This window comes from Chlamydotis macqueenii, chromosome 7, assembly GCF_036417535.1.
Source record: "Chlamydotis macqueenii isolate bChlMac1 chromosome 7, bChlMac1.mat, whole genome shotgun sequence".
Taxonomy (NCBI): Eukaryota; Metazoa; Chordata; class Aves; order Otidiformes; family Otididae; genus Chlamydotis; species Chlamydotis macqueenii.
The window spans coordinates 17063632-17089718 of NC_141562.1; the positions used below are offsets into that span (position 1 = coordinate 17063632).

A 26087-nucleotide genomic window follows, 5' to 3' on the forward strand; every position below is an offset into this window, starting at 1 on the left:
GGCTTCCCAGCTTGGGGAGGGACAATGGGAGAGCTCGCGAGCTCTGCCGACGTCTGCGTGATGGGGATGGAGGGCATTTGCTGCTGGCCTGTCCTGCTCTCGTGCTCCCAGCACCCTGCTCATCCACAGCCAGGCCCCCCGGCGCCCCAGGCTTCACCCTTGGCTGCTGCATCCTGGGGGTTCCCAAGCTTCAGCCAGGGAGACGATGCCTTTGCCCAAGCAGCCTCAAAAAAAACCAAAAACAAAAAAAACAAAAACAAACAAACAAAAACAAACAAACAAAAAAACCAACACAAAACCACCACAACAAAAAAAACAGGGCCCCCCCCCCCCACCCCCCCCAAAACCCCCACCACCTAACCAAAAATCCCACCCAAACCCAAAAAGCTATATTTACAGAAGTCAGACCTGGACATGCAGGGAAGGTTACAGAAAACAGCTCCACAAAAACACAGAGCGAACCACCACCACCACATTTATTTATTTACCTGTTCCTTGAGACAACGCCAAAAGGTTCTGTTTGCGCTGCAGTATTGGCCTGGCAAGATGAGTGGCTTTACAGCCCTGGGGATGATTTAGGACATGGTCTGTGCGTGACTGCTGGGGCTGAACCGGTCCTAAACAAATTATTTGCCTGCTGGGAATGGCCATGCCGAGTCCTGCCAGAGGATGCGACCTTTAAACCCCGAGAAAGCCATAGAAAAGTTTGTGTGGTGACGCAGAGCTCAGCACCAGAGTGGCTTGGCCTCAGCCCACGCGTGCAGAACGATGCTCGGTTTGAGCAACCGGCCCTGGTGCCGCAGGAGAGGGGTTGTGCTGGCCCCCGCTCCGAGGAGGGGCAGGATGGAATGGTGAGGAGCGGGATCAAACCGCTGGAGACGTGGAATCAAAGCAGCTACGTCCCCACGTAATAAAATGTGCCCTTGCCCAGCAAGCTGCCAGGGAGGTCAGTGCTTTGAGGACTTCCAGAGGGGCAGCGGGAGCTGGCAAGTATGGAAAAGCCCTTGGAAAAGTGGAAATGATCCTCCAGCTGCGGGAATCATCCTCAGGGCTAATTACAACCAACTCTTTAAGTCAGGCCCCTCAGCCTGCAGCGATGGTTACAGGCAGGAGGTAAAGGCGAGATCCAGCCAGGTTTTTGGAGAAACACGCGGAAAGGAGATCAGAGCTGACCTGGTGACTGGAGGATGGCCCCAGCACCTGCTAACAGGTGCGGGTTTGTTCCTATTCCCCCACGCCCAGCCCGGCATTTAAACTCGCTTGAGGACACTCTTTACACTCAGACCATTAAAACCAGTAAGGACAGTACCCTTCAGTTGCCTGCACTGGATTTGACTGCATAGGAAGCACGCCGAAAAAAGGGAGACACGCTCTTGTTACCGAGGAGCTGGGAGAACGTCAGTGGGAGCAGGCACTGCACACAAACGCCCAGTGGGTGTTCATCGGGCACACGTGTAATTTAAACCTCCCCAGAAAGCAGGCTCCAGTAAGCAAGGCTCTTTGTGCGCTTAAGACCAGGCCTTGGACTCAGGCTCTCCCGGAGCCAGCACGGACTCACAGCACTGCTGTCTGCCTGGCGAGCAGCATTCCCTATCCCAGCCTTTATCCATTTCCACAGCCCAGTATTTTCTGCTGTGCCCGATTCCCTACATCCGTGTGTTGGAGCAACGTGAATTTACCAGACTTTCCCCTCCCATACCAAAAAGCAAAGTCATTATTAAAAATTCCCCCATGTTTGGTATGCCAGGAGATTAAACGGGGTCAGACGAAGACCGACTGCAGCTGGTGCCTCACAGGACCCGCGTGCCGGACAGCAGGACAGGCGGATGGCGGCCATCGGCACGCGACCCCGCACCACGCCTGGCTCCAGCTCCCTTTAGCGCGCTTTGCAGCACGTCTCGGTTCACAGCGTCACCTTGCTTTCCACGCTCCCCTTCCCTCGACAGCCAGCAGAGCTGTGACACAGCGTTCCACGCCCTGGGCCCAAACAATTCCCGTTACAGAGCTGTGGTGAAGCAGTGCACAATTCATAGTACCGTACGAAAAATCCAGTTATTGAAAACCTGCTGACAATAACTTTACCACAACACTTTTGCCACTTAACGTTTTTTAACCCTTTGCCTTTATCGCTACATAACGTTACATGAATTTACCAAAACTGTTACCAGCAAGTACAGAACATTGCCAAATCACATTTATAAACCTAAAATCCATCCCCTTCTCAGTTTCGCAGATCAGAGCACACGACAGAGCAAAACAGCCCGAAAGGTCCCCCCGCGCCTCAGAGCTACACGTGTGGCGCTTCACAGTACAACGCCGCAGGTCTTCCAGATGAGGTTAAACAGCAGCAAGCCCTCCTTACAGTGCAAAAGCCACAACTGCGGAGAGCCTAGAATACGTGGGGCTTCAGGAAAGACCAGTTCAGATTCTACTCTAATTACTCACATCAAGGGAAAAATAAAAATAAAATCAGCATTCATTTAAAAAGCCTTAAAAAGCAGAATTCATACAAAATGAAAAGTATTCAAACATTTTTTACAGTAGTTCACTATCTTTACTAAATGGCACCAGATTTCAAGTGGTCACGTGAAAGAAAAATCAGTAACATTTCAAGTTTTGCCTGAAAATTGTTCTAGAAGCAGAATTTCTACCTCGGTATTTGCTGCTAAAAGGAAGAGCTAAGTGTGAACTGAGTATCACTGAATCTTTAATCTATACATCTCCTCATTTGGTTTGATTCAGTAAGTAGAAAAGATTTTCCATACTCAAGTTATCTACAGATTATGTCTATATATAAAAAAAAAGTGTGGATATATACATTTCATACATACACACAGGCTCGTCCGTATATACACAAATGGGTAGCGGGTCACCTCCCGGCACGCCGGTGACCGGCTGAGCCGCGCGCCCCCTCGGGACCTGCTTTAAGGCTACGCAGCGCATACCGATGGCGGGACAAGACACAGGCAGCTGCTCTTGGTCTGGGGTATAATTGTTCCTCTTCATGATCCATCGTGACACTTCTGGGCGCGCGTGACGCAATGTCAATAACTTAGAATTTGTCGTATAAAAACAATTCCAGAAACAGAACTCCCTTATTCCAGGAACATCCCCGCTCCCACCCCCGACATTGGTTTTGCTAACTGATTACAGAAGTCAAACTAAATCACATCAGAAACTGCAAACGCACTCTTTTGTTTTAATCTAAACTAACGTGCATCAAAACATTCTGCAGCGTGGCATCCTTCGATTTCCTCATCTTCTCTATCGCCCTGTGGAGGTCCTGCTGCTGCACAGGCCGAATCTCATCTTCGTCATGGCTTTAAAAGAGAGAGAGAGAAAAAAAAAAAAAAGGCAAGCTATGATTCAGGTGCTGTGTAAGAGCTATTCAAACAATGAGAGGTAATCACTGAAACAGCAGCTCTGACAAGGGAGACCTGCCCCTGCTGGTACTGCCTGCAAGTATGGGAGAGGACCGGAGGAACGTCACAGCACGCGAAGTCACGGGCGTGCACGAGCGATGCCAGCATTTAAGGCTGGTAACAGAGCGCAGCAGTATCACTCTCTGGTTGGTGCATGCCACCTCAAGCTTGACACCTTGGAACAAACAGTCTTACTTTCACACTCAAAATTAACAAAGGTGACTTATTTCTTGGGGGTTTTTTTTGCTGTATTGTGGCAATTTGTCAAGAAAAAGAGAGCCTCCTGCTTTCTGTCAATCACAGCAAGGTTTTAAACCTCTATGCAGCCGCATTTCCAATCAGAAAACAGAAACTCATCGCTGGGCAGTACGCAGCACCAGGAGCATTCACAACTGCTGCTCCGCTACCGTGACGGACAGAACAAAGACACCTACGTCTCTTCTTCACAGGCAGAATTAACATATTCCCTGACACAGAGGAGTGCTGCATCCCGGCACATCTCTTTCAGATCACTGCCGGAGAAGCCGTCGGTCTCTTTAGCAACTTCTAGGAGATCAACGTGCCTGTCCACCTGTCAAAAACAAGAGAGGTAAGAGCAGGAAAACTCTCAAGTCACTTCATTTGTTCTACAAGAACAAGAAACAGCCACCTCTACGTATTTTTTACTTGCCCTAAGAAGATCTTTTTCAGCCTTGACTTTTTTTTTTTGAGAGCTAAAAGCATATTATTTTATTAACTCAGAGTCTGAACCCTCCAAGTAGTTAATTTCATTAAATCAAACGGATGCTTCATCTCATAAAACTCTGCAGCTGTTTAAAAAAACCAAACCAACCAAAAGTGAACCATCATATTGGTATATTCTGCTACTGACGTGGCTCCTGGGCGGTTCTGGATGGCAAAAACCGGATCACAGCAATAACGACCCATTTTCCCAAATGCCCACACGAGCTTCCTGCAAGGGCGCTGCTTTTTTTTTGGTCACGGGCTCCATCAGAGCGTACGTGCACTGTTTTATCTGCAGACAATGAACACCAGCCAGCGGGCCTCCTTTCACAGCCGCAGCCCTTTTTTTGTACGTGATTTGAAAGAGCGCATTTTGTTTTCATACAGGCTCCTTGTGACCAGTAACACAGCAGGGCTGGGAAAAGCTCCTGTCACAGTTACGTTTCGCCGTTGCCACCCTTCAGTACAGAATGAGAGCTTCAAGAGCAGTTGTTAACTCTCACAGCAGCTCAGCTGTGTGCTGAGTTACCGAACAACTGCTCCCGCTTTACACAAGCACGACACAGGGAACTTCGAGGCCAAATAATGTGCCCAGCGCCAGGCACTGGAGCAGAGCCTGAGCTCACCCCAGCCAGGACCCCACATTGACTCGGTCCACCTGATACCAACCCCTTCTGGCACATTTTCCAAGGCATCAGTATTTTGTTTTCAAAAAGTTACATCCAAACTGGTCTAATAAAAGGCTGAACTTAAGGGGTGACTTCTGTGGCGATGAAGGCAAAGCCCCAGGTGCCATCTTTGCTGCTTCCAGCTACGCCTTCAACCCGCGCACTCCCCGAGGTAACCTGAGAACGCGCTGACATCCACTGAGCACCCTTCCAGTTCCACGCTATCCCTCCCGCTTGCCTTGCAGGACAAGGGTTACAGTGCTACAGTGCTGTTGGCTCAGATCTTGAGACCCAGCTCCCTGACCTACAACCTGCTTTATATATTTTGTGTTCTTTCAGGTCCATATTCAGGAGATGACTTAGGTTTCTGCTTAAGTGCTGCAACTCCCAGGCCCAGCTGCCGAAGCAAAGGAGCAACAGAGTCCGCTTGCGCAGAAGGGCTGGGTGGCTGCAGAGACACAGGGAGCCTGCACAAAGGTCTATTATCTGGCATACCTGACAGCTCTTGAAAAGAAAATTGAGTCCGAAATCACCACTCACAGGAGACATTTTAGTTTGTTTGAGATTTTCTGCAAATAGATCAGCTCTCCCTCCACAACTCCTTTGTTGTTTTTGCTAACAAAGGATATTTATTAGGATAGACCTCACTCAAGAGATGGTTTGACACTTTAGCTTCATGACAATTGCTGCAGATTCAATTCTGTAATACTTCAGGGGCAGGAACCCCTGATAACACAGATACCGTATCCTGCCAACAGATACTACCAGATGTGCTCACTCCTCCTCGTCTTGGAAAGCGGATGGCAACACAAACATCATATGACGTTAGTAGCAACATCCATAGGAGGAGTTTTTCTCTAAAGGAAACACAAACTATGGATCAAAGTGCAAAAAGCAGCACTATGAAAAGTGCTCGTTCCTCCTCTTTTGACTTGAGCCAATACACTGTAAAGAGTTTAAAAAAAAAATTTAAAAATCATGCTTCATGGCAGCTTGAAATTTCTTTCACTGATCAAAGTTATTTCCAAGCATGATTCACTTCAGCGTCTTTTGGGAGATAAATGTATTCTTATATAACAAGAAAATAGAGAGAGAGAAACTAAGTAATTTTCCTCAAAGATGGTGACTCATCCCAAAATCCAGGACTGCTGCTCCGACAGAGGCTCATGCTTAAACCAGTAGGCAACTCTGCTGCTTTAATTTAAAGCCACACCTAAAACCACAAAAGGTTCCTAAGCTATAATCAGAAATACTCTGGCAGATAATCTCTGCCTTACTCCAAGACAGTCAATTATAAAACATGTTTTCTACACCTCCAGAGCTTGCACTCATGAAAACAATAACACAGCAGATGAACCATTAAAAGGAATCTACTTACATTTTCATTTTTCAAAATTAGCTTCAAAATTGCTTCTCTTTGTTTCAGAGCCTTAAACAAAAGAGATTGAAGTTATGAGAGTACAAAAACACGTACGTAACATCTATCTCCATTTTGCACTGTACGGGCTTTCAGTCACAACTCTGATCCATCAAATAGGCGATAAGGAAACATATCTGTCGGTAAATCCCTCAGCAAAACGAGATCTAGAGCACTCTGACTGCAGGAGCACATGAAACTGAATATTTCAGACACACATTTACACTAACTACAGGGAAAGGGGAAACACACTGACATTCAGTCTGACTTTCCCCCAGGTAAAAGCAACTGTCTCCAAAGATTTCCCATTATCTTTAACGCAGGGTAGATTCTCTAGACCTAGGGGATGCTTTCAATACTTTGCTAATCAGATGAAGAGGATAAACTGTTCTGCTTAAAAAAAAAAAAAATTAGTTCTGCAGATGATGCTTAGGCAATTTTAAGCAATGTAACTCACACACTGTAATGAGGTTACTGAAAGAAACAGTTAAGTCCTGAGCACATCCTTACTAGCAAGGTAAAACACAGGCAGCAAAGAGAGTGGGGATTTTTGTGTCTCCCAGAACCAAACTTGTCCTAAATTCAATTCATTGTTAAAAAAGGAGGCAACAAACAAACAAACCAACCTATCCCAGAAACTACTCTGGCAGCTGAACAGTTGACACCCTGTTTCAAAAAAATATGTCTTCCATTTCCCTCTGCCTTGCAGATAATTTCTTACGAGTAATTTTTGGCATTTTCATCTCAAACTTCGATTATAAAACCTGCAAAGCTTTAGCTACTCTACAGCAGTACTACCTGTGCACACTTCCAATCCACAGCACGTAAATTATCTTGGCCCTCAATAAAAGAGTTGTAACTGATCTTGGTTGCATCGCAAAGTGCCACAGACAAGAAGAAGAGACAAGTGGCAAGTTCACGAGACAGCTGTAGTGGGGTAAGGAAAGTTACATGCCTAAGTGACACATCCTGTTCTAATTCTGATCCTGGGAGAGCGAGCCAACCCCTGTAATATCCTGAGGAACTGTTACTTGCAGATAATTCATTCTTCTAACGACGCTTCTTGATAAAAAGACATGATAAAGTACTAAAATACACATCCCTGCCCCTTAGTAATTCAAGGAAAACTTGAAGATAAGCACGGCATACGAAACCCTATGAGCAGGCAGAAAAGCAGTTACGAGCTTATAAACGCTTTGTTTCAGAAAGTATCCGCCCACGAGGAGTGAAAGCCAGTTCAAACAAGATGGGTCTGGGAACACGACTGCTCTCTTGCACAATCAACAAGAGTTTTGCTCCTCCAGTTTTGCTCTGCAAAAAGTGAATAAGGAAGGGTATTTCTGTGGCCAGAAGGGAACACTGACAATCACAACTGAACTCTGATACAGAAGTGTCTTGTGATATTGCTAAGCGTTCACAGGTGACTAAAATACCTTGTGAAAAAGAATGGCAGTAGCAAATTTCACAGTAAAGGTAACCTTGTGACGGCTGCCCTAATTGATAAAGGCCTTAATTACTGCCTGTTTGGCATAAATCATAAGCGTAATAAAAAGTTTTCCAGACTGCTTGCTCTGCCTGCCTGTGGAAAGGCTTGAGCAGAATGTAGGCTTTGATCTGCAGATTTCATTCCCACTTCTCTCCTTGAAAACTAAATACTGTGTATCCAGAAGGTAAAAATGGTAGCCAAAATGTACCCGCTTCTCAACCTGGGTGCCGCTCTCCCTCGTAAGCAAGTGTGCGCAGTCACTTCGGCACTTTTGGTTATTGTTTTCAAGTTAAAACAAAGCTCTTTCCAGAGCGTAAGCATTTAAGCCAGTCCATTCTTATAGATAAAGGAAATGGGTGGGAAGCTCTCAGAGCACGTGGAGTTGTTTCAGACAGAAGACCCAAGGAATCGAGATTTCTGTGAGAAACTTCACCTTAAAATGCAAAGTTACTAAAACTAGATCAAAATAATACAATGTTTCTCTGAAAAAAAACCCCTGAGATGTGTGTTTCCTGGTCAACAAGGCATCTGCCTGCAGCTCAGGCACTGGGCACACTGGTCAGGTGAACCTGGCGTGACTTACAGGTTGGTTGATGTGAAACCGGGTCGGCATTCTTCTCATGATTGCAGAGTCAAGATCCTGAGGACGGTTGGTGGCTCCCATCACTATCACCTGTATACACCAACAGAAAAAACTAGTCAGCCTGAAACTAGCTCTTGAAAGCACCGCTGTATTGGAGTTTCAAAACCAAACATGTGACTCTTCCACACTTTATCAAGAACATCGACATTTAAAGAAGTTGCATAAGGTTTCTCGGTACTGATTTCAGCAACTGGATTTAAACAGGCAGCTTAAGAGAGCACTGGTACCACAGAGCACCATCCCAGTGGAGATTTTTGCGTTAGTCTGAAGTCTTCTGAGCCCAATTTGGAAGTTCAAACGCTAAGCAGTAACCCAAAACTTCTGCTTATAAGTCTTGGTGATGTGTCTTTAGTTCCTGGTGGTCTGGAAGGAACTTGAAAGGAGATATTTCAATAAGGTATTAAAAAATGTGGCATTTTTGTGCTGTGCTGAAAAAATAAAGGCAATCAGTGCATCAGGACGACCAAACTGGCAGCTTTCTCGTGCAATAAAGTGTTGTTTCTTTTTTTTTTTAGCATTAAAAAAAAGCATTAAAAGTCCCTAAGAACCTATCTGCACGGCTATACCATAACAGCAGCGCATCGGATGTGTCTAAGCCAAGTTCAATACAATGAGAGTATTTACCTCATTTGACTGCACTCCAGTTGTTAGCGTAAGAACAAATTTACTTTCCATTCACATCAGCCTTGCTTTCTCATTTGTTATTGTAAGTTATGTACATTGTAAACAGCCAGTCACCAAAGTGAAAAATGCCAGGGAAATTAATCTCCTATCAATACCGTTTCCTGACATGCTTCTGGTCTTTTGTCCAGGGTCACTGTTCCGCAGCCAGCCCTGGCAGCTCCAGCCGCGCCCCGCCCGGCTGGGCTGCGTGTCCCGGAGCAGAGTCACCCTGCCACCTAGAGGCTTCATTATACGGCGGCAAATTGCTACGCCAAAAAAAAAAAAAAAAAGCCAGAAGAGAGATTTTTCGCCATGGCCGCAGTACCCTTCACCTCCTAGCAAGCGCTTTGCTCTTGCCTGCGTGCCAAACACAAGCTAACGTCTGGCTGAGCTGTCTCTTGCAGAGAGGCTTCGCTGGACCCGTGCTGCGCTTCCCTGGAGTCTGCGTCAGGGCCCAGCATCGGACCCGAAGCATTGCTCCCTCTGTGCTACCAGAGCGAGGAACCGGCTTTGTCTGCAGGTTCTGCCAAGGTAGGATCCCTCCTCCCAGGGCACAAACGCGGCTGTACTGGGCTTCCAGACTTGAACGGTCCCTTCAAGCAGCACAGCTCTGGTTTCCAGGCACCGTGTCCTAAGGTCCTGCTGGACTCAAGACTACGTCCTCGGCAGGTTTAGCCCAAAGCTGAATAGGCTTTTCAGGTGCAATCAACACAGGAACAAATAACATCCATCACAACACTTATTTACAATTTCCTCCTAGCATTTGGAATTTTTGTCACTGTAACAAAAGCCAAATTTAATCCTTATTCAAAGGAAATTTGTTTGGTGAGAACCAGACAAGCAACGCAAAGCTCCCAAATAAACATTTGTAATTAAACAAAAGAGCCCGGCAAGCTGGCTGTCAAAAACTGAAACAATGCAAATGTCAAAACCGCTGCTTAAAGAACACTTCCTGAATTGCAATGACATCTCGGGGAGGAGCCTGAAATATGGTATTGAAACAAAGCACTCCTGCTGAAAAACTCCCCAGAAACCTGAATAAGCCCCCGCCGTGGCTCCAGCCGATTGTTTGCATCGCGTGTTACTCTGGTGGCTCCCTCCCCTGCAGAGGCATATGCGTAAGGGACTTGTTCAGGCTCTGCATGCCCAACTCCAGCGATGGGTAAGACCACGTATTGTCTTACTGTGGGGAATGAACAACGTGACTTGCTCCAAGACATTCTCACTACAGCGGGGCAAAAACCTAATATATTCAAACACCGGAAGAAATGTGTCCCTGCAAGATCATGTTAGCTTCCAGCTAAGTGTTCAGACCACTGGCCTGCTATTAACGGCAAGAGCACACTCTGCTTTAAAGTCCCTCAGTATATATATCCACTGTGTTCTAATCAGCTTTCTAAAAAATCAAGTGGAAAAAAAAATATATATCTTTAGCACAAGCTTGACAGAGGAGGAAAAGCAGATTTTACAAAGAAAGAACTAATGGAGGTCCAAGCATTGGAACCCATTAACAGAAAAACACAGATTAAAAAGGCTGAAAAATTTAAATTCGGAGAATCAGCATTATTTTTAGAGGCATTTAAAAGATTGCTCCAGGTGACAGTTCAGAAACACACCAAGCAGGCTTCTGTCTGTGCTACATTCAAGTCACCTGTTCCATAAATGGTTTTTTTTTGTTTTTACAGCACTAACAGCTTCTGTATTTTTTTTTTTCCCTTTCCAAAATATGATACTTCCATTGAGACTACGGAAGGGGGACAGAAGCATACAGGGATAAAGGGATGGAAGCACGGCTCCATTTAACAGAACTTGTCTTTTGGTAACATCAAGTTCCCTACCCTTTCAGATTAACTCCAGAGCCTAGTCCTTGTGGAATGCTACTGTAATGCTTTCCACAAACACAGCAACCAACCTGCAACTGGGATGAATGCTCAGATCTTTCAATACCTTTCCTGAAACCAAAGATTCACTTCACCTGGAGAAAATACTGTTGACAAAATGTTTTTTGAATCAGTTTAAAATTCCCAATTTTGATAGCTCAAGTTTTACAGCTACGTTATTGAGACTCAAGAAATTTCTGAAAACACCACCTCTGAATTAAAAACAAAATACCTACAAAAACAGTCTTCTCAAGAAAAAAAACCCACCTATTAATATAAACTCATATTATAACTCATACCATAATATACTGGTAATCACTAACCCTGACAGGTAAAGAAACTACTTTGGCAATTACTACACGCAACCTGCTACTCTTTCCAAATGGCTCACGGCACAATAACTGAGAGGGAAGGATGACGTCACTTTTCTCCTCATCCTTTGTACTTACTTGGCAGTTATAATCGGTGTCCAGTCCGTCCCACAGACTCATGAACTGGGCTTTCATCATAGCTGTAGCTTCATGGTCAGAACTCGATCGACTTCGTAAGAAGGAATCTGTAGGGAAGGATTCAGTAGAGCAGTTTACTTTTCAGTCCTGCCACAGAAATCGTTTGATTTCTCATGTGCAGTCCTATGCTATTCTCTATCTTATAAATACTTTCTAAAATAAACACTGTCGACAAATGAGAAATATTTCTTAGGATGAAGAACAGGAAAGTGGAATATCATCACATTTTTAAGCACATCTTTTAAATTACTTTACACAAGTATGTACCTATCACATGAGATTGCCCCAAATGTTGTGCTCCAAATTTTCACTTTCCTGAATTCATGGAAAGTGTAACTTTCACCTTATTTTTTCTGCAGAGATGGAAGCATTCAGAGTCTTGCAAACTACAAAACACCACAACACAGGAGAACAGCAAGCTGCAGGACCAACATAAAGTAGGCTACACACTTTGTTGTGCAGAGCTCTAAAGAATTTCCAACAGCTAGAAAAACACCCCGTTTTCCACACCTACACAAAAGCACAGAAAGCACCTTAGGAACACAGCCCCTTCATAAACCTGAACTGTGGAAAGGGTAAAAGCTTCACCAGGCTCTGCTTCTGCAAACAACTCACTAAGAAATGCCAGTGCTGCCAGACAACAAGCGATTTTAACTGAACAAGTTAATTTTAACAATTTTAACAACAACAATTAACAATTAATTAAATTAATCCCAAGTTTACAGGGACTGAAAAACTGATGTGACAGGTCCAAATGCACTGGACAACTGGCACCTTTGCTGTCTTTCTAGCTGAAGCTCCCCTCCCACTTCTTCAGCCTTATTAAACTATGATTCCTGAGCTCTCCTAAATCCATATTTTATTTTCCATTATGTGCTCTCACCACAGAAGCGGTGTATTTGGTGTTGGGTTTCCTGACTAAGTAGTTCCCTTGACAGAAGAAAGGCTTTCCTCATGAACCACCCTAGCCCAACCAGAAATAAGCAGCACCATGTTCTATTTGTAATTTCCTCCACTAACATGAGGAAGAAATACACTGTTTTTCCTAATTTGCCACCATTACTTTACAACACTACTTATATTACTAAATGTTGTTCCATTATCACTCGTTTTAAGGGAAAGATGACAGTAGATCAATACACCCACCAACTTGAACCTACAGTTTAACGTCACTCGGCTATAGTTACTTACAGAAAAAAAGATAGATTTTTACCTATTTCGTCAATAAAAATGATGGATGGTTGGAGCTTTATAGCAAGGGAGAAGACAGCAGCAGCCAGTTTTTGAGACTCTCCGTACCATTTGTCAGTGAGCGTTGAAGGCTGGAGATTAATAAATCGACAACCTGCTTCTTTTGCGGTAGCTTTGGCGATCAGCGTTTTGCCACAGCCAGGAGGGCCATAGAGCAGTACTCCTGAAAAAGTAACGGCGTTAACACTCTCTAGTTGGCACACAGAAAACATGCTGTGGTACGACAGACCTGACAGTGTCCAGGCTTGTATTTTATCCAAGTTTCAGAAGATAAGAAATCAAGTTACACAGCGTTCCATGAAATCAAATACAGAGTTATTTAAGAGATCCTTATTATAAAATTAAAGCTATGAGTATCCAAGAACAAGAAGCTGAAACTGAAGGGAAACATTTGTCTGAAAGATGACTGTTTCATTACTGTGACTATAAAAGTTACATAAAATTAAAACCCTATTTATTTGCCGTAAGCATTTGACAGGCCCTGTTTATAGCCATGTGTCAGCCTTGCTAATAAAACTTAGACTGGGGGGGGGGGGGGGGGGGGGATAGCCCACAAACATTTTAGACAAATTACCCACAATTAAATATGACATCTTGTATTATTTTTAAACTTGTCATAGCGAAAGAATTCACAGTAGTGTTTTTCTAACACAGTTGTAAATAAAACAATTTAAATTTTAAAAAAATTAAGTCAAACAAGCCCAAAACACAGATAATTACTAGGGATTTTTTTCTGCTTATATGACTGACGACCACAAACATAATTACTCTGAAGCAATGACTTCCTATTAACACACAGCACAGGCCACTAATAAAACTGGGGAGCTTGCCCTATATGGAAAGTCTGCTTTAAAAAGATAAACAAAAAATAATTTTTTTCCTTCAGCTTATTAGATCATGACATTAAAGTGATTTTCCAGACAGTTTCAATTTGTGACTTAAACAGAAAGTAGCCTGGAAAAACTAAACCAGCTACAAAAGTGCTTCATTTTCCACCACTTAGGACATGAAACTGAGATGGTCACAGATACAGGCAGTAATTAATGGTGCTCAGAGAATTTTCAGAAGACAATATTCCAGGGATCAGAGCAGTAAAAATAAACTTTGGGGTTTTATTCAACATTTTAGGTTCAAATTCTGCTTGTTTGCAGTAACACAGAGTAAATTTGGCCATAAGCATTCCAGTGGAGACAACCCAACTTCTGTTTTACTGTTGGAAAGTCAGGTTGTCACCCGACGGATTCCTTACTGCCTCAACACTGTGCAACTCAACTCCAGAGAAAATCAAGGGATCTCCAGAATAAAAATGGGATTTCTGCCTCTTTGAATGACTGGACTAGAGCAGAGAGATGTCTGCAAGATGAGTTTACATTGACATCTCGTGTTTATGACTTACGTTTCTATGATCCTGCAGAAATATTAACCAAAAGTTGTACTCCGGAGTTACAGCTCACCTCTGCCAAAGGACAAGATGGAGTATAAGAAGAAAAAAATTCCTCAATTTAGGCAGTTAAAATGCGGGCTATGTAGATTAGTGCACCAAAATGTAACATCAATAACTGAAAAGCAGTTTTCACTTCATTCGCAAAGGTTGAAGATGAAACTTACTTCACTAGAACTTGATTTCACAGCAAGAGAAGAAGAAAAACCTGAGGGTTTTCCCTGGCATCAGTCCTAACGGTTGCAGTTTGGACTGGCAACCCTCCTCCTCTTTCCTTTCTCAGTGATTGAAACGTCTATTTTTTTTTTAAATAATATCAACATATAAATCATAACATTTCCTTCCTACCTTTTGGTGGCTGTAAGAGCCTGGAATTCTCAAACAAGTATTTCTTCTTGATGGGTAAAATAACAGTGTCTTTCAGATCTGTAATAACATCATCTAAGCCTGCAATATCACTCCAGGTTACCTATTCCAGAAAAACAGTATTAGAAATGATCCTCATAGTCCTGCCAATAAAAAAATATCCACAAGCTTAAAACTAGTGCAAAGCCTCAAAAATAAAAAAGACAAGTGATTAAAAAACCCTCTGCTCTCAACGACGCAATTTTAGTTTTAAATTACAGAGAAATATTTTCTCTGTGCTTCCATAGATACGTATATATGACAAATGATGTCATCTAAGGTCAAAATCAAGATCTTCCATGTCTGAAGTGCCTTCATTGGAATAACATGGAAAATAGTTTCTTACATGCATGCTAAGTGGGTCTACGAGATGTGCAGCAATACTCATTTCGTATTCAGTCAGCTTGACATTTTTCACTCCAATTTGCTTCATTAGTTTTTCAGCCTGGGGGAAATAAAACGTCAAGAAAATCAGAGAAAGAAACTGAATACTTAAATCAAAAATTAGTTTTTAAACAACTCCTATTTGGAGTCTGAAGAGTTTCTCCACAAGTCACACTTGAAAAGAGCTGAAATCTTTCTGAAGTAGCAGGTTCCGCTCTCTCCTAATGACCTGTTGTCACTCCAGTGAAACTAACTCATATGTCTCAGTTCCCACCCGGTAAGCGTCACACCAGCCCTCCCACCCCCGAATCCACAAGTCATACATTATGATCTGAAAGGCAACCGAGATAAACATTAAAACACCGAGTTTGCTGTTCGGAACAGGTTTGCAGAGACACAGGTAACCTCAATACAAAATCATTTCCATCACCTGTTCAGGAATTTGCAAAGCTGATACAGGTATGTCACACTTAAAAAAAGCCCATCAGCCCCTTCATACAGGATTCAGAGTAAAAGCCTGAAACTTGTTACTAAATAGAACTCTAGAGTTCTTTCACATGCTTAATTATCTTCATTCACAACCTTGCAAATAATACACACACATACTTCAACGAGAGATATAATTGTGTTGTTACAAAAAGCATGCCCCCTCAAACGTCCATAGCACTGTATTGAGATTAGTATATTTTTAAGAAAAAAAAAAAATACAGAGAAGTCAGTCTATTTTTTTTTCTATGTATTCAATGTTTTCTTTTACCCAATTTAAAAGGAAAAGCCATTTGTTGTGTCAACACACTTTCACAACTCGGTTTCTCTTTATACGCAAACTTGCGGTTAAGTCGGACATGCTCTTGGGATATCGCAACCTCTTATATAACAGCTGGCACCAGCACGGATTGTGAAAGCTGATTTTTAAAGCGGGACCAATTTCTTAACTAAAGATTCCATTTAAAAAGATAAACTACCCGAACCAGAATTAAGTGGCTCAAAACGGCTGTTTGAGTCTGTGAAATTTGTGTCAGCCAGAAAACAACCAAAAAAAAAAAAAAAAAAAAACAAAGTTGCAACATTCCCTTCAATACTTTCCAAAGGAAACATTTAACTTTTGATTCTGAAATGCACCTAAATCTTTTCCCAGAGCATTAATTTCCATGAATCATTCTACTGCAACACAAGGAATGAGGCTTTTCACTTTTTTCCCTCCCTTTTCCAGGGCATTTTGGCTGCTACCGGAGGCGGTGGGAGAACAGAGGGAGGGGGACATAGCGCAAGCTGCTCTTAAAGAGGCGTTTGGACAGCAGTGCTCCTCTTTGTCACGAGTAACTACAGTCCCAGCCACTCGGTTGCCAAGAAGCAGCAAAGAATTAAGTTATTTCTCCTCAAGGTCTTAAAAAGCAACCAAGAGTCTTATGAGAGCATTATTTAACACGACGCTGCTTAGCAAAGTTGTCAGAAGAAAAAACAGCACTGGGACCACACACTTGCAGATAATTAGAGACAACACCGCGCTCCAGTTCAACAGTTTTTTCCACCATTTCAAGCTAGAAATTTTACTTGTTATAAAATGTAAGCACTGAAAACTCTAATAGCCTGGATCCTGAGATTTACTAAAAAATAATTCTAGGGGGTTTTTTTATTATTCCACATGCTTTTGTTGATTACTTTGTTGTTATTGCAAGTCCAGTTTTCAGTCAGCAGATATCTCCATTTGAACGGCAATGAACGAGACAGCGCTTGGCAGAAATATTTACAAATAAAATCCTACCTGTTTCTGAGCTTCTACTTTCTGCTTTCTGGTCGGATCAATGGCATCAACCATCCATTTAATGGTAAAATACGTTACAGCACCAAATATGGTTAAACGAAAAATTAATCCAACCACTTCATTCCGGCTCAGGGGACGCGAAAATGCTTCAGCGTGGACCATTTTTCCTCTCAACGCTACATGTAAAAAGGCACAGGGAGGGACAGAAAGAAATAAAATTAAAACCAAGAAAATATCTGCCTTATATTTAAACATCATTTCATAAAAATTATTTCCCACACACACAGTGGGCATAAAGCTTACCAGGAAGTTATAATGAAATCGCTCAACAATAGCACAACGCCAGCACATAAAACCGCGTCAGATTAAAACATGCAGTGCTGAGTATAACGATGGTTTCATTTCCACTTTCAGTAAGCGGAGAAGAAATGGCAGCAACTCTCTGAGGCCTTACTTCTTGACATGCAAAAAGGCCCTGATCTCACTCTTCCCTCAAGAAATCCGCATTCCTGTCAGCTACATGATACTTTATTAAAGTAATAAAAGTTACTTTATTTCAGTGCCAAGTTTTCATTCCCGTTAAGACTGGCATTTTGTGACGGCTATTCACCCAAGAATGCTAAGTCATGGAGACAAAGATAATTACATTATTTAAACAGAGTGTTCTTTTCCCTAAGAGGAAGATTAAAGGAAGGGCACCCAACTGTCACATTAAGGAGCGACTGATGACTTGTACTTGAACAAAATGAGGTTAAGAGCTGGAGCCTGCACCTAGCAGAATATATCTGGAGTTATTAATATCCCTGGAAAACTGAAAATGTTGGATGTGGCACACAGCTATCAAGGGAAAAGGCTGGCTGCTGTAAGAGCTAAACCCAGAAAGTACAGCACCTTCAAGTTAAGGGAGTGTGCTGTGGAGAGGAAAAATATTTTCCTAAAAAATTGAAAAACTACTTATAAAATCAGAGTCCTCTTTCCCCAGTTTGCTTTCTCCTCACCCGAAGGTTTTTCCGCTTGAGAATCCCCACTGCTCTCTGCATTCGCTGCCCAGTTTTCCCACTGCAAGGGCAAACACAGTGGCAATTCCTTCGGCAGCTTGCAAGGCTCCCTGGCTGGTCTCCAGACCGAGCTGTCAGCCTAGGGAAAAGCTGAACTAGCGACAGCCAAGATACCCTCGAACTCCCCCTCGCTCGGCCAGTGGCTGCGTTATGCCGATCCCGCATCCAGCTCAAGGCAACGCCACACCACAGCTTCTGTTCGCAAGGTCTGGGCAGACTGGAATGAGGAGAAGCACCGTGACTTGCTTACCAAAAGATGTCAACGGCTCGGTACAGTACTCCAGTGTGGATCACTAAAATAGTTTGGGTTTTTTTAACTCTTCATTCTCTCTCTAGAAGTTTAAAAATCAAGGCTGTTGCTGTGCATACCTGCTTGGAATTCAAATAAAATTTGCATGCTTAGGCATGTAAGCAAGTAATGCAGAGCTAGCAGATTCTGCATGTTCTCTTAAGCCTGATTTATTAAAAGGGCTATATATTTGGTGAACAAGAAAAAAAGCTTCCAAAAAAGCCCCCAAACCCAAGGAAAAAGCCCATTTCTTATGCAATCCTTGCCGTGAACAGCAAGGCTAAGAAAAATCTTTAACAGGAGGGAAACTTAAGCGTAACCTTTCTAAACGGAGCTCTGCATACCCTGCAGGAATTTTAGCATTTATTTGGTGGGCAGCTTGCTGAAATAGCGAGGAGGACAGTTAACTGAACGGCGAACCGCAGGTCCGCCGGGCTACCGCCCCATTTTGTTTCAGCTCTGCCTGCCAACGCTTCAAATATCGAGAAGAAGCGCGGAAGAGAAGCGGTGCCGGTTCCCGTCTCGCTCCGCCACCGGCAGCAAACCCCAGCCCTTGGGCAAGGGCGGCCGCTTCCCTCTCAAGGACTCGGCGTCACCCCCGCCGCAGACCGGCCCGGTTCCGGGCCAGGCCGCCCAGACCGGACCGCCTCACCCGCGCTCCGGCGGGGCCGCAGCCGACGGGAGGGAAAGGGCTGGGCCCCACCGAGGGCAGGGACAGGCCTCGGAGAGCCCCCGGCATCGCCATGGCGGCACCGGTGAGGGCCGGGCTGGGCCGGGCCGGACCCGCCGCCCGTGACCTTCCCGCTGCATGGCGGGTGCCGGCGCGGCGGCGGGAAGCGGCGGGCAGGCGGGGGGGGCGGGCGGGCGGGCGCCCCCTCTCCCTCCCTTCCTCCCGCCGGGTCACTCACCCCTCGGGCCGGTTTCCCGGACACGCGGCCGGCGGCAGCCACACGGGCAGAGAAAGGCGGCGGCGGCAGCGCGGGGCCCTGGTGCGGCGGCGGTGCGTCCCGCGCTTCCCCCCTCCGGCCGGCTCCCGCCGCCCCGCACTGAAGGTTCCGCCCGCTCCCCGCCGGCACAGGGCCCGGCCCCGCGCGGGGGTCCAGCCGCCCCCGGCAGCCGCCCCCTGAGGAACACCCGCCGGGAGCGGCGGCGGGCCAGGGGCTAACAGCCCCAGTTTGGAAATCGCGGTTATTTGGCGGATTTGGGATGCTGCGGGGATCTGCCAGCATGGAAACCACCGCGATTCAGCAGTCGTTGACTGAGAAATACCAGGTTACAGTTTTCCCATTTCAACTTGTAACGGGAACGGCAACTTCACTGTCTATACAGCCACAGAAAAGTGGCCAGAAAAAGTTAAAATAGGGAGATCTCTGGAATAAGCATAATTAATCCAAAGTTTTTAAACGCACGCGAAGGCAGGAGAGGCTTCACCCACCCAGGAGTCTGCCGAGTCTCCTGGCGGCTATGGCAGACCAGGACCCGCGGAGCGGATCCGCTGCTCCTGCTCTGCCGTTTCTCCACCGTACCTGCTCGCCCAACATCACCTCAGGTAGAGAACGTGATGCTGAATTTCCTTCCCGCAGCTGATCCGTGCCAAAACCCAGGCATGCTCTCCAGCGACCTGAGTGAGACGTCGTCCGCCCCATCTATCCATCATCGCAGTGGTGGTGCGTGGCGTTTCCATCCTTCAATCCATCTGCAAAAAAACACTCGCACTCTGAAAGCGATTGTAGTTTTACCAAAGTACTGTTCCAGAGTTTTGGTTTGGTCCCGTTTATTGGATTAATATACAACAACTCCCCCCCGAAATAATAAATGTTGAAGCAGCTTTTGCTTCTTCATCAGTATTGACAAATCAGTATTTCCCTTTTATTGTTCTGTGTGCTACAGCTCTTCCAAATAAAAAGTGTATTTAATCAGAAAATAAATGTGTCAATGTCTAAATGCACCTATTGATTTACAGAAGGCCTTCCTCTTCTGCTGCTCCTCCAGTCTTTGACAGTAAATAAGATTATAATCTTCTAGAGAATTTTTTTTTTCAAGCTATGCAGGATATGTGAACAGTTTCCTTGTGATGTTTTAAAAACGAACTAGATACGATCGGTGATGCTGACAGCTTTTGCTCTTAATTTGGGGTTTATACCTGTTCTTGCAGTCACCCCTTTTGAACAGAAAAAGGATAATTGATCATTTCACTGTCTGCGTTCCATGCACTAGGAAAACACTATTGTGTTCCAGTTACCAATATTGAATGAAAATATTTAGGACTCTTCTGTTTTTTCTCCCACTCTTAAAAAAATGACATCTGTTTTGCTGCAATTAAGGAGAAATGCAAACACACAAGCAGTGAAAGCTCAAAACCTACATTTTGTCACTGCTGTTTGACAGCCATGGTACTAACCTTTGAAATAAATCCTCTGCTAAAAATACGTTAAAAAAATTTTGAGAGATTAAATTTTTCAGAAGCCGACTGGGGTTTGTCAGGTTGAAGGTGAGGCTGATGCTCCTGGTTTACATTGTGCAGAATGCGTAAATGGGATTGGGTCCTAATTTCTCAAAATATTGCGAGATTATAATTTCCTGAACAAATATTTCTTAAAAAGAGTGATAAGCCTGCCTATTCCTTCCCAGCGTTAATGCAAATTGCGCTTCGGTTTTCAATTTATATCTTCTAGTAAAAGCTATCTGAAAAAGAAATGTACTGGAAATCATGGTTTTACACTGGGGAAAAAAAAAAAGCTCTTTGTGGGAGCTGCTGTCCCCGACCGCTTGGCATGCCTTGGCTGCTTCAGATCACGGTGCGTGCTTCCTGCTGAAGGGCAGATCTCCAAAGTGGTAAGCTGAAACTCATTTGGCACATTATTTCATCAATTTTGATTTTGGTGTATATTTGAAGAGAACATTTGGGTTGGTTTTGTCTTTTTTTTTTTTTTTGATTGCTATAGAAAAATGAGATTGCAAGTTCCCCCCCACCAATTTTAACATTTCAGATCAAATGTATGGATGACTTGCTTGGACTCTAGGAGATGGTAGCTCTTGAACACAGGACCAGGTCACCGAAAGCACCTAGCGTGGCTGGAAAGCCCATCAGAGAAGGCAAGACAAATGCCGCACAGTGCGTGTCCTGTTTTGCTTTTGACTGCTGGGTGCTTTGCTATGGAAAGTGTTATTTTTGGTGAACTTCATTCTCCAGTCAGTGCAGGCTGCCCTGAGCTTTTCCAGTGACCCGAACAGGAGCAAGATGGGAAGGGAGTGCTATATTAAAATCAGAAGCATCTGTGGTGGGTTGGAGGTAGGAAGAGGGTTTGCAAGACACAGGGAACAACTAAACACAAAGAGAGGGAACAGGGATGAAATGTGATCAAAAGGAAGCAAGGCAAAGTGTATGGAAAGAAAACAAGAGATGGGAAAGTAACGAACAAGCTGGAGGAAAGGTGATGCCTAGGAACAGCTTCATAACTGGGCAGAGGCATGCAGGTTTTTTTCCTCAGAAGCCTCTTCTGAGCTTCACCAGCTCGCAGATCAAAGACTTCCTGAGTCAGAGGATGCGGTGTATTTTATAGGCAATTTTTTCATGAATTTGTCTACTCTGCCCTCAAAAACCTGGGGCATCTGCAGCACTTTGTAGCCAAGTCCCACAATTTAACATCACACCATGACACCACCAACCTCTCTTTATTGAACCCGTCACCTGCTAGTTTCATCTAGAACCTTGACATTTTATACTGAAGAAATGGCAAAGCAAGCAGTCCTTGTCCAACCTCTTCAGTAACACAAGATTTTCTAGATCTCTACCTGAATTTTTAAAGCGGGCCCTCAACTGTACACAGAGTTGGAGGCACAGCATAGATATGAACGGTGGCATAATGACGTTCTCTTTCCCTGTCCTACCGGTTGCTGGCATAGTCCCGCAGGTTGGATCGTGAAATTTCAGCAGTGGTTGTTGTTAAAAAGATCATCGCTGGGTGATGTGATGAAAATCTGTCCCGGGCCTTGCTGATGCGGTGGTGATGGATCGATATCCGTTGCTCAGGCTGCTTTTCTAGCCTCGGTCTGCCTCAGAATTGGGAATCGAGCAAAAGGACTCTCAGTTAAGCCCCATCAACTTCCTAGCGACACGTACGCAGTCAGATGTCAGAAAGAGAGGGGCACTCTCAGGACTTAGAGGACTTTCAGGAACGTTTTCAAAGATGGTCTTGACTTGCTAGCCCACATCCGTATTTGCCTATGGATAACCTCCGAGTCCAGGACCCAAAAGTAGGTTTCATGGGTTCATTTGATACATTTGAAGTTTGGGAAAGGAACAGTGCGTTCTCACTGCACACACACGAGTTGATCCCAAAATAACTCGGAGCTGCCAATGCAATCGTGAAAACAAGGCTCTAAGAGGTCCTGGGAGCAATGTTCCTAGCAGAGTTTGGAAGGGATTAATACCATTGTCCTTGGCGCTGGCAAGGTACCCTCGGGAACACTGCATGCCATTCTGGTCATCTATATATCGAAGAGAAATAAATAATAATGAAACTGGAGCAGAAAGTCACTGCGAGAGTGAGAAAAGTTAGAGGAGCTCAGCTAGCTTCACGTCGTCAGATGACGGCTATGAGGGACGTTTCTGCCTGTAAGTGCACAAAGGGTAAAAAGGGTAAATGCTGTGGGGCAGGAGCTATTTAAGGGCAACGCTGGCACAAGAATAAATCGACACAAACCAGTTACAAATATATTTAGCATGAAAATCAGAAGGTGGTTCTGGGAACAGCTTCTCAGTGGGAATAATGGTAGCAAAAGATCTTAAGATGAAACCCAATATGTTTATGAACGGAATTACATAATATAGCATTTGCAGAGGCTGAAGGCTGCAGCAACCCAGGAAATCCCTCCACCTTATGTTCCAGTTTATTTTGAGCCCTTAAAGGCAAAGCGTAGCATTTCAGCCCCCATCCCTCTTCCCGCTCCAGCCATCTGCAGCCGGACTTCAGCACCCCTCTTAAAAGCTGTCAAATGATCGAAGAAGACGCTGAATTTATCTGGCACTTTTGAATTCCTTTTTGCTGTTCGTTGCAAAGGAAAGTTTTGGAAAGCACTGCCTAATTGATACATGCAAAAACTGCATCTTCTCACACACCTAGAGTGCTATGTTTTGCGTGTTTTTTCCTCCTTGCCAGACTTCCTTATTAACCAGTTTCCCATTGCATCCAACTGATACGCAAGCGAGCGCCATTTTACTCCAGGCTGGCCCTGCTCGAACATATTTGATAGCAGTTCCCTGGGTAATGCAATTACTAAGCAAACCACGGAGAGATTTCCCCGTCGTGTTCCTGCAAGGGCCGTCTTCACTGTGGTCTGATGGGTCCAGCAAGATACAAAGTCTCTTCAGCAGGCGTCTTTCCCTGCCAGCCCCAGCAACATCTGACGTGGACTTGCGAAATAAACCCAGGATCTGTTCTTTAGGGAGATACCTGCCTGGTTTACGCAACCTGCTTTTCACAGAGAGAAGGGAAAAAGGGACGGGTGGGTTCTCCTCTTCCCATCAGGCCGGTCCTTTCCGTGGCATCTCTTTTCTAGTTGTATAGGAAGCAGTTTCATTTTCCTTTTGTTTCTGTTCCTTGTGGATTTTTGGAGATGTCCACCACCCCTTTGTAAACCAAATAACTACCTTCTCGCTCCCTTTAAACAGGCTTCCTCCGAAGACACATTATCTTCGACCTCCGTAGCATATCCCTGCCCCTACTTACTGTCCAAGAAGAGAATGATGTGAAGGTTATTCTTCAGGAATGCAAATTTACAAATTTCACGTGCCTAGTCACCTCGTTTCTTCAAATGCATTTTCTAGCAAGCTCTCTCCTCATCCCTCAGCAGTCGGGGCAGATGCTGGTCTCCAGCGGATTCCATTCCTGACACTTTACAGAAGTCACACGTTCCAAGCCACCTTAAAATTTTGTTTTGTATTACCTCAGTAGGCTAATATTTCACATAAAAAAAGAATCACAGAAAAAAAAAAAAGAAAAAAAAAACCTGAAAAACCTCCAGTAACAAACTGAGAACGATGGAAAGCAGTAACGGAGACTGCAGGCACCATCCAGGCTGCGACAGGCCGGTGGTCACTTTCCTGCAGATCAACACCGGTGATTCCCCAGGACTTCCAGCGTTTTTCAGCACAGAAGCGTGGAGAAGCCGGTGCAACGGGGCTGGCTTGCTGGGCTTTTAACGGAATTTAAAGGCCGAATGTGGAGATTTCGAGGCAGCGCTTGTACCCCTTTCAGGGGAGCTGTGACCAACGGGGGACAGGAAGCTCCGCGCCGCCACCGTGCCCACGGCCGGTGACCCAGGGGCCCACTGTCACGTCCCGCCCCCCTGCTCGGTTCCCGCAGGCCCCGGGGGGGGGTGGAGGGGCAGCCGGCGGCCCGCCCCGCCCCGGTGGCTGCAGGGGGTGCTCACGTACCGCGGGCGGGCAGCGGCCCCGAGCCGGCCGGCCCGCGGTGGGGGGGGAGGCGGAGGAGGCCCACGGCCACGGGCTGACGCCCCTCATCCCCGCGGGGCTCGGGTGGGGGCGGCCCCGCTCCGCGCCGCTCCGGCCACTTCCGCCCGCGGGGGGAGGGGCCGCCGCCAGCGCCGCGGGCCGCCCACGTGACCTGACGCAGCACCGCTGCTGCGCTCAGCGGCGCCCGTATCCCTCCGCCCACCGTCTTTCCTCGCTCCACTCCCCGCGGAGCGGCGGGACGGGGACCGGAACCGGTGCGGGGACGGGGTGGAGCGCGGTGTGGCGACGGGCGGGCGCGGGGTTGGGAGAGGGAGAGGGGCGAGGCGGCGGTTCGTGAGGGACTACTTTTCCCGGGCGGCGGAGGCGGCGGAGGGGGCGGGGCGGCGCTGCCTGCCCTCTCGGAAGCTGCAGCCATGATGGGAGCTTAGCGCTAGCGCGGCGCTGCTGGGCGCGGAGCAGGCCCCGCGGGGGGGGGATGAGCCAGGCCGCGCCGCCGGCCCGCACGCCCTGAGGAGCCGCCGCCGCCCCGCCGCCGAGGGATCGCCCGCCCGGCCCCCACCGCACCGCGCGGCTCCGGGCCCCCCGTCGCCGCTGCCGCCGCCACTGCGGGCGGGGAGCGGGGCGGAGCGGGGCCGGGCCGGGGGGGCGCCCCGCGCCGCTGTCACCATTGCTGGGGCCCGGAGCGCCGGAGAGCTGCTCTCTCCGCCTCCGCCTCGCTCGCCTCAAAGACGGCGGCGGCGGCGGCACCCTCAGGGACTCGGCCCGGCTCCGGACCCTCCCTGCTCGGCCGCCGCCGCCGCTGCTGCTGCTGCTGCCGCCGCTCCCGCCCCGCTCGGCGCAGCGGCGGCTGGAGGAGGAGGAGGAGGGGGCAGCCGCCGCCGCCGGGAGCCGCCGCCGCGGGGGGAGGCGGGCCCGCCCGGGGCTGAGCCGCCGGCGGTGCAGGCCCCGCGCCCGGGGCCGCCCGGGGGCCGCCGGCCCGCTGCCGCCTGCCGGCCCCGCGTCCCGCCGCCGCCGCCCGGCCCCTGCGCGCTGTCCCGGAGCGGCCCCCGGCTGCCAGACATGACCGCCATCATCAAAGAGATCGTCAGCAGGAACAAAAGGCGATACCAGGAGGATGGCTTCGACCTGGACCTGACCTGTATCCTCCCGGCACCGGCCGCCGCACGTACAGCGATTGCATCAGACCTGCGCCGCACTTACCTAACGCCTTTCCCCGGTGCCGCTCCGACGGGCGGCCGGGGCTGGCCCGGGCCCTCCCCCCGCCGCCTCGGCCTCCCTTTTGTCCGGGCGGCCGGGGAGCCGGCAGCCGGGCGGATTAACGGGAGCTCCGTGATGGCGAGGATTTACGTGAGCGCGCCTTGGCCATGGCGGCCGGCCCGCCCGCTGCCGCCCCCGTGTCGCGGAGGGGCTTGTTCCCCCTCGCCCCCGGCCCGGGGACCCCCAGGAGCAGCGTGGGTCTGGTGCTTATCTCTGGCTGCGTTGATTTTTCAGCTCGCACAGCCTGTCCCGCTGTGACTCACATCCAGAGCGCTTTTTATTTTTTTTTTTAATTTACTAACTCGTCTTTAATTGCAAATATAATCGTGGCAGGCCTGGTGCTTTATT

General features: G+C 46.8%; 2 protein-coding genes across 4 annotated transcripts in view; one reads left to right on the plus strand and one right to left on the minus strand.

Annotated features, from left to right (window-relative positions):
- Window positions 1–2090: 2090 nt before the first annotated feature.
- Window positions 2091–18999, minus strand: ATAD1 (ATPase family AAA domain containing 1). Of its 3 annotated transcripts, XM_086751919.1 has the most exons (11): window positions 18913–18999; window positions 17966–18084; window positions 16658–16833; window positions 14855–14953; window positions 14452–14572; window positions 12625–12825; window positions 11352–11458; window positions 8300–8389; window positions 6192–6242; window positions 3857–3993; window positions 2091–3320 (listed from the first exon to the last, which is right to left on the minus strand). In XM_086751919.1, the coding sequence occupies exons 3-11, from the start codon at window positions 16817–16819 to the stop codon at window positions 3200–3202; spliced, it is 1089 nt and encodes a 362-aa protein (XP_086608045.1). In that variant the 5' UTR covers window positions 16820–16833; window positions 17966–18084; window positions 18913–18999; the 3' UTR covers window positions 2091–3199. The 3 variants fall into 3 exon arrangements, with proteins under 3 accessions (XP_086608045.1, XP_086608044.1, XP_086608046.1); XM_086751918.1 differs by lacking the exon at window positions 17966–18084 and having other exon boundaries at window positions 18913–18994; XM_086751920.1 differs by lacking the exons at window positions 6192–6242; window positions 17966–18084 and having other exon boundaries at window positions 18913–18994.
- The window catches only part of PTEN (phosphatase and tensin homolog), a 53938-nt gene continuing 45788 nt past the window's right edge, over window positions 17938–26087 (plus strand). The window contains exons 1-5 of the mRNA XM_086752383.1: window positions 17938–17985; window positions 18462–18759; window positions 23679–23761; window positions 24373–24545; window positions 24917–25620. Coding sequence (XP_086608509.1) covers window positions 17938–17985; window positions 18462–18759; window positions 23679–23761; window positions 24373–24545; window positions 24917–25620 — 1306 coding nt within the window. The remainder of the gene's footprint in view (window positions 17986–18461; window positions 18760–23678; window positions 23762–24372; window positions 24546–24916; window positions 25621–26087) is intronic.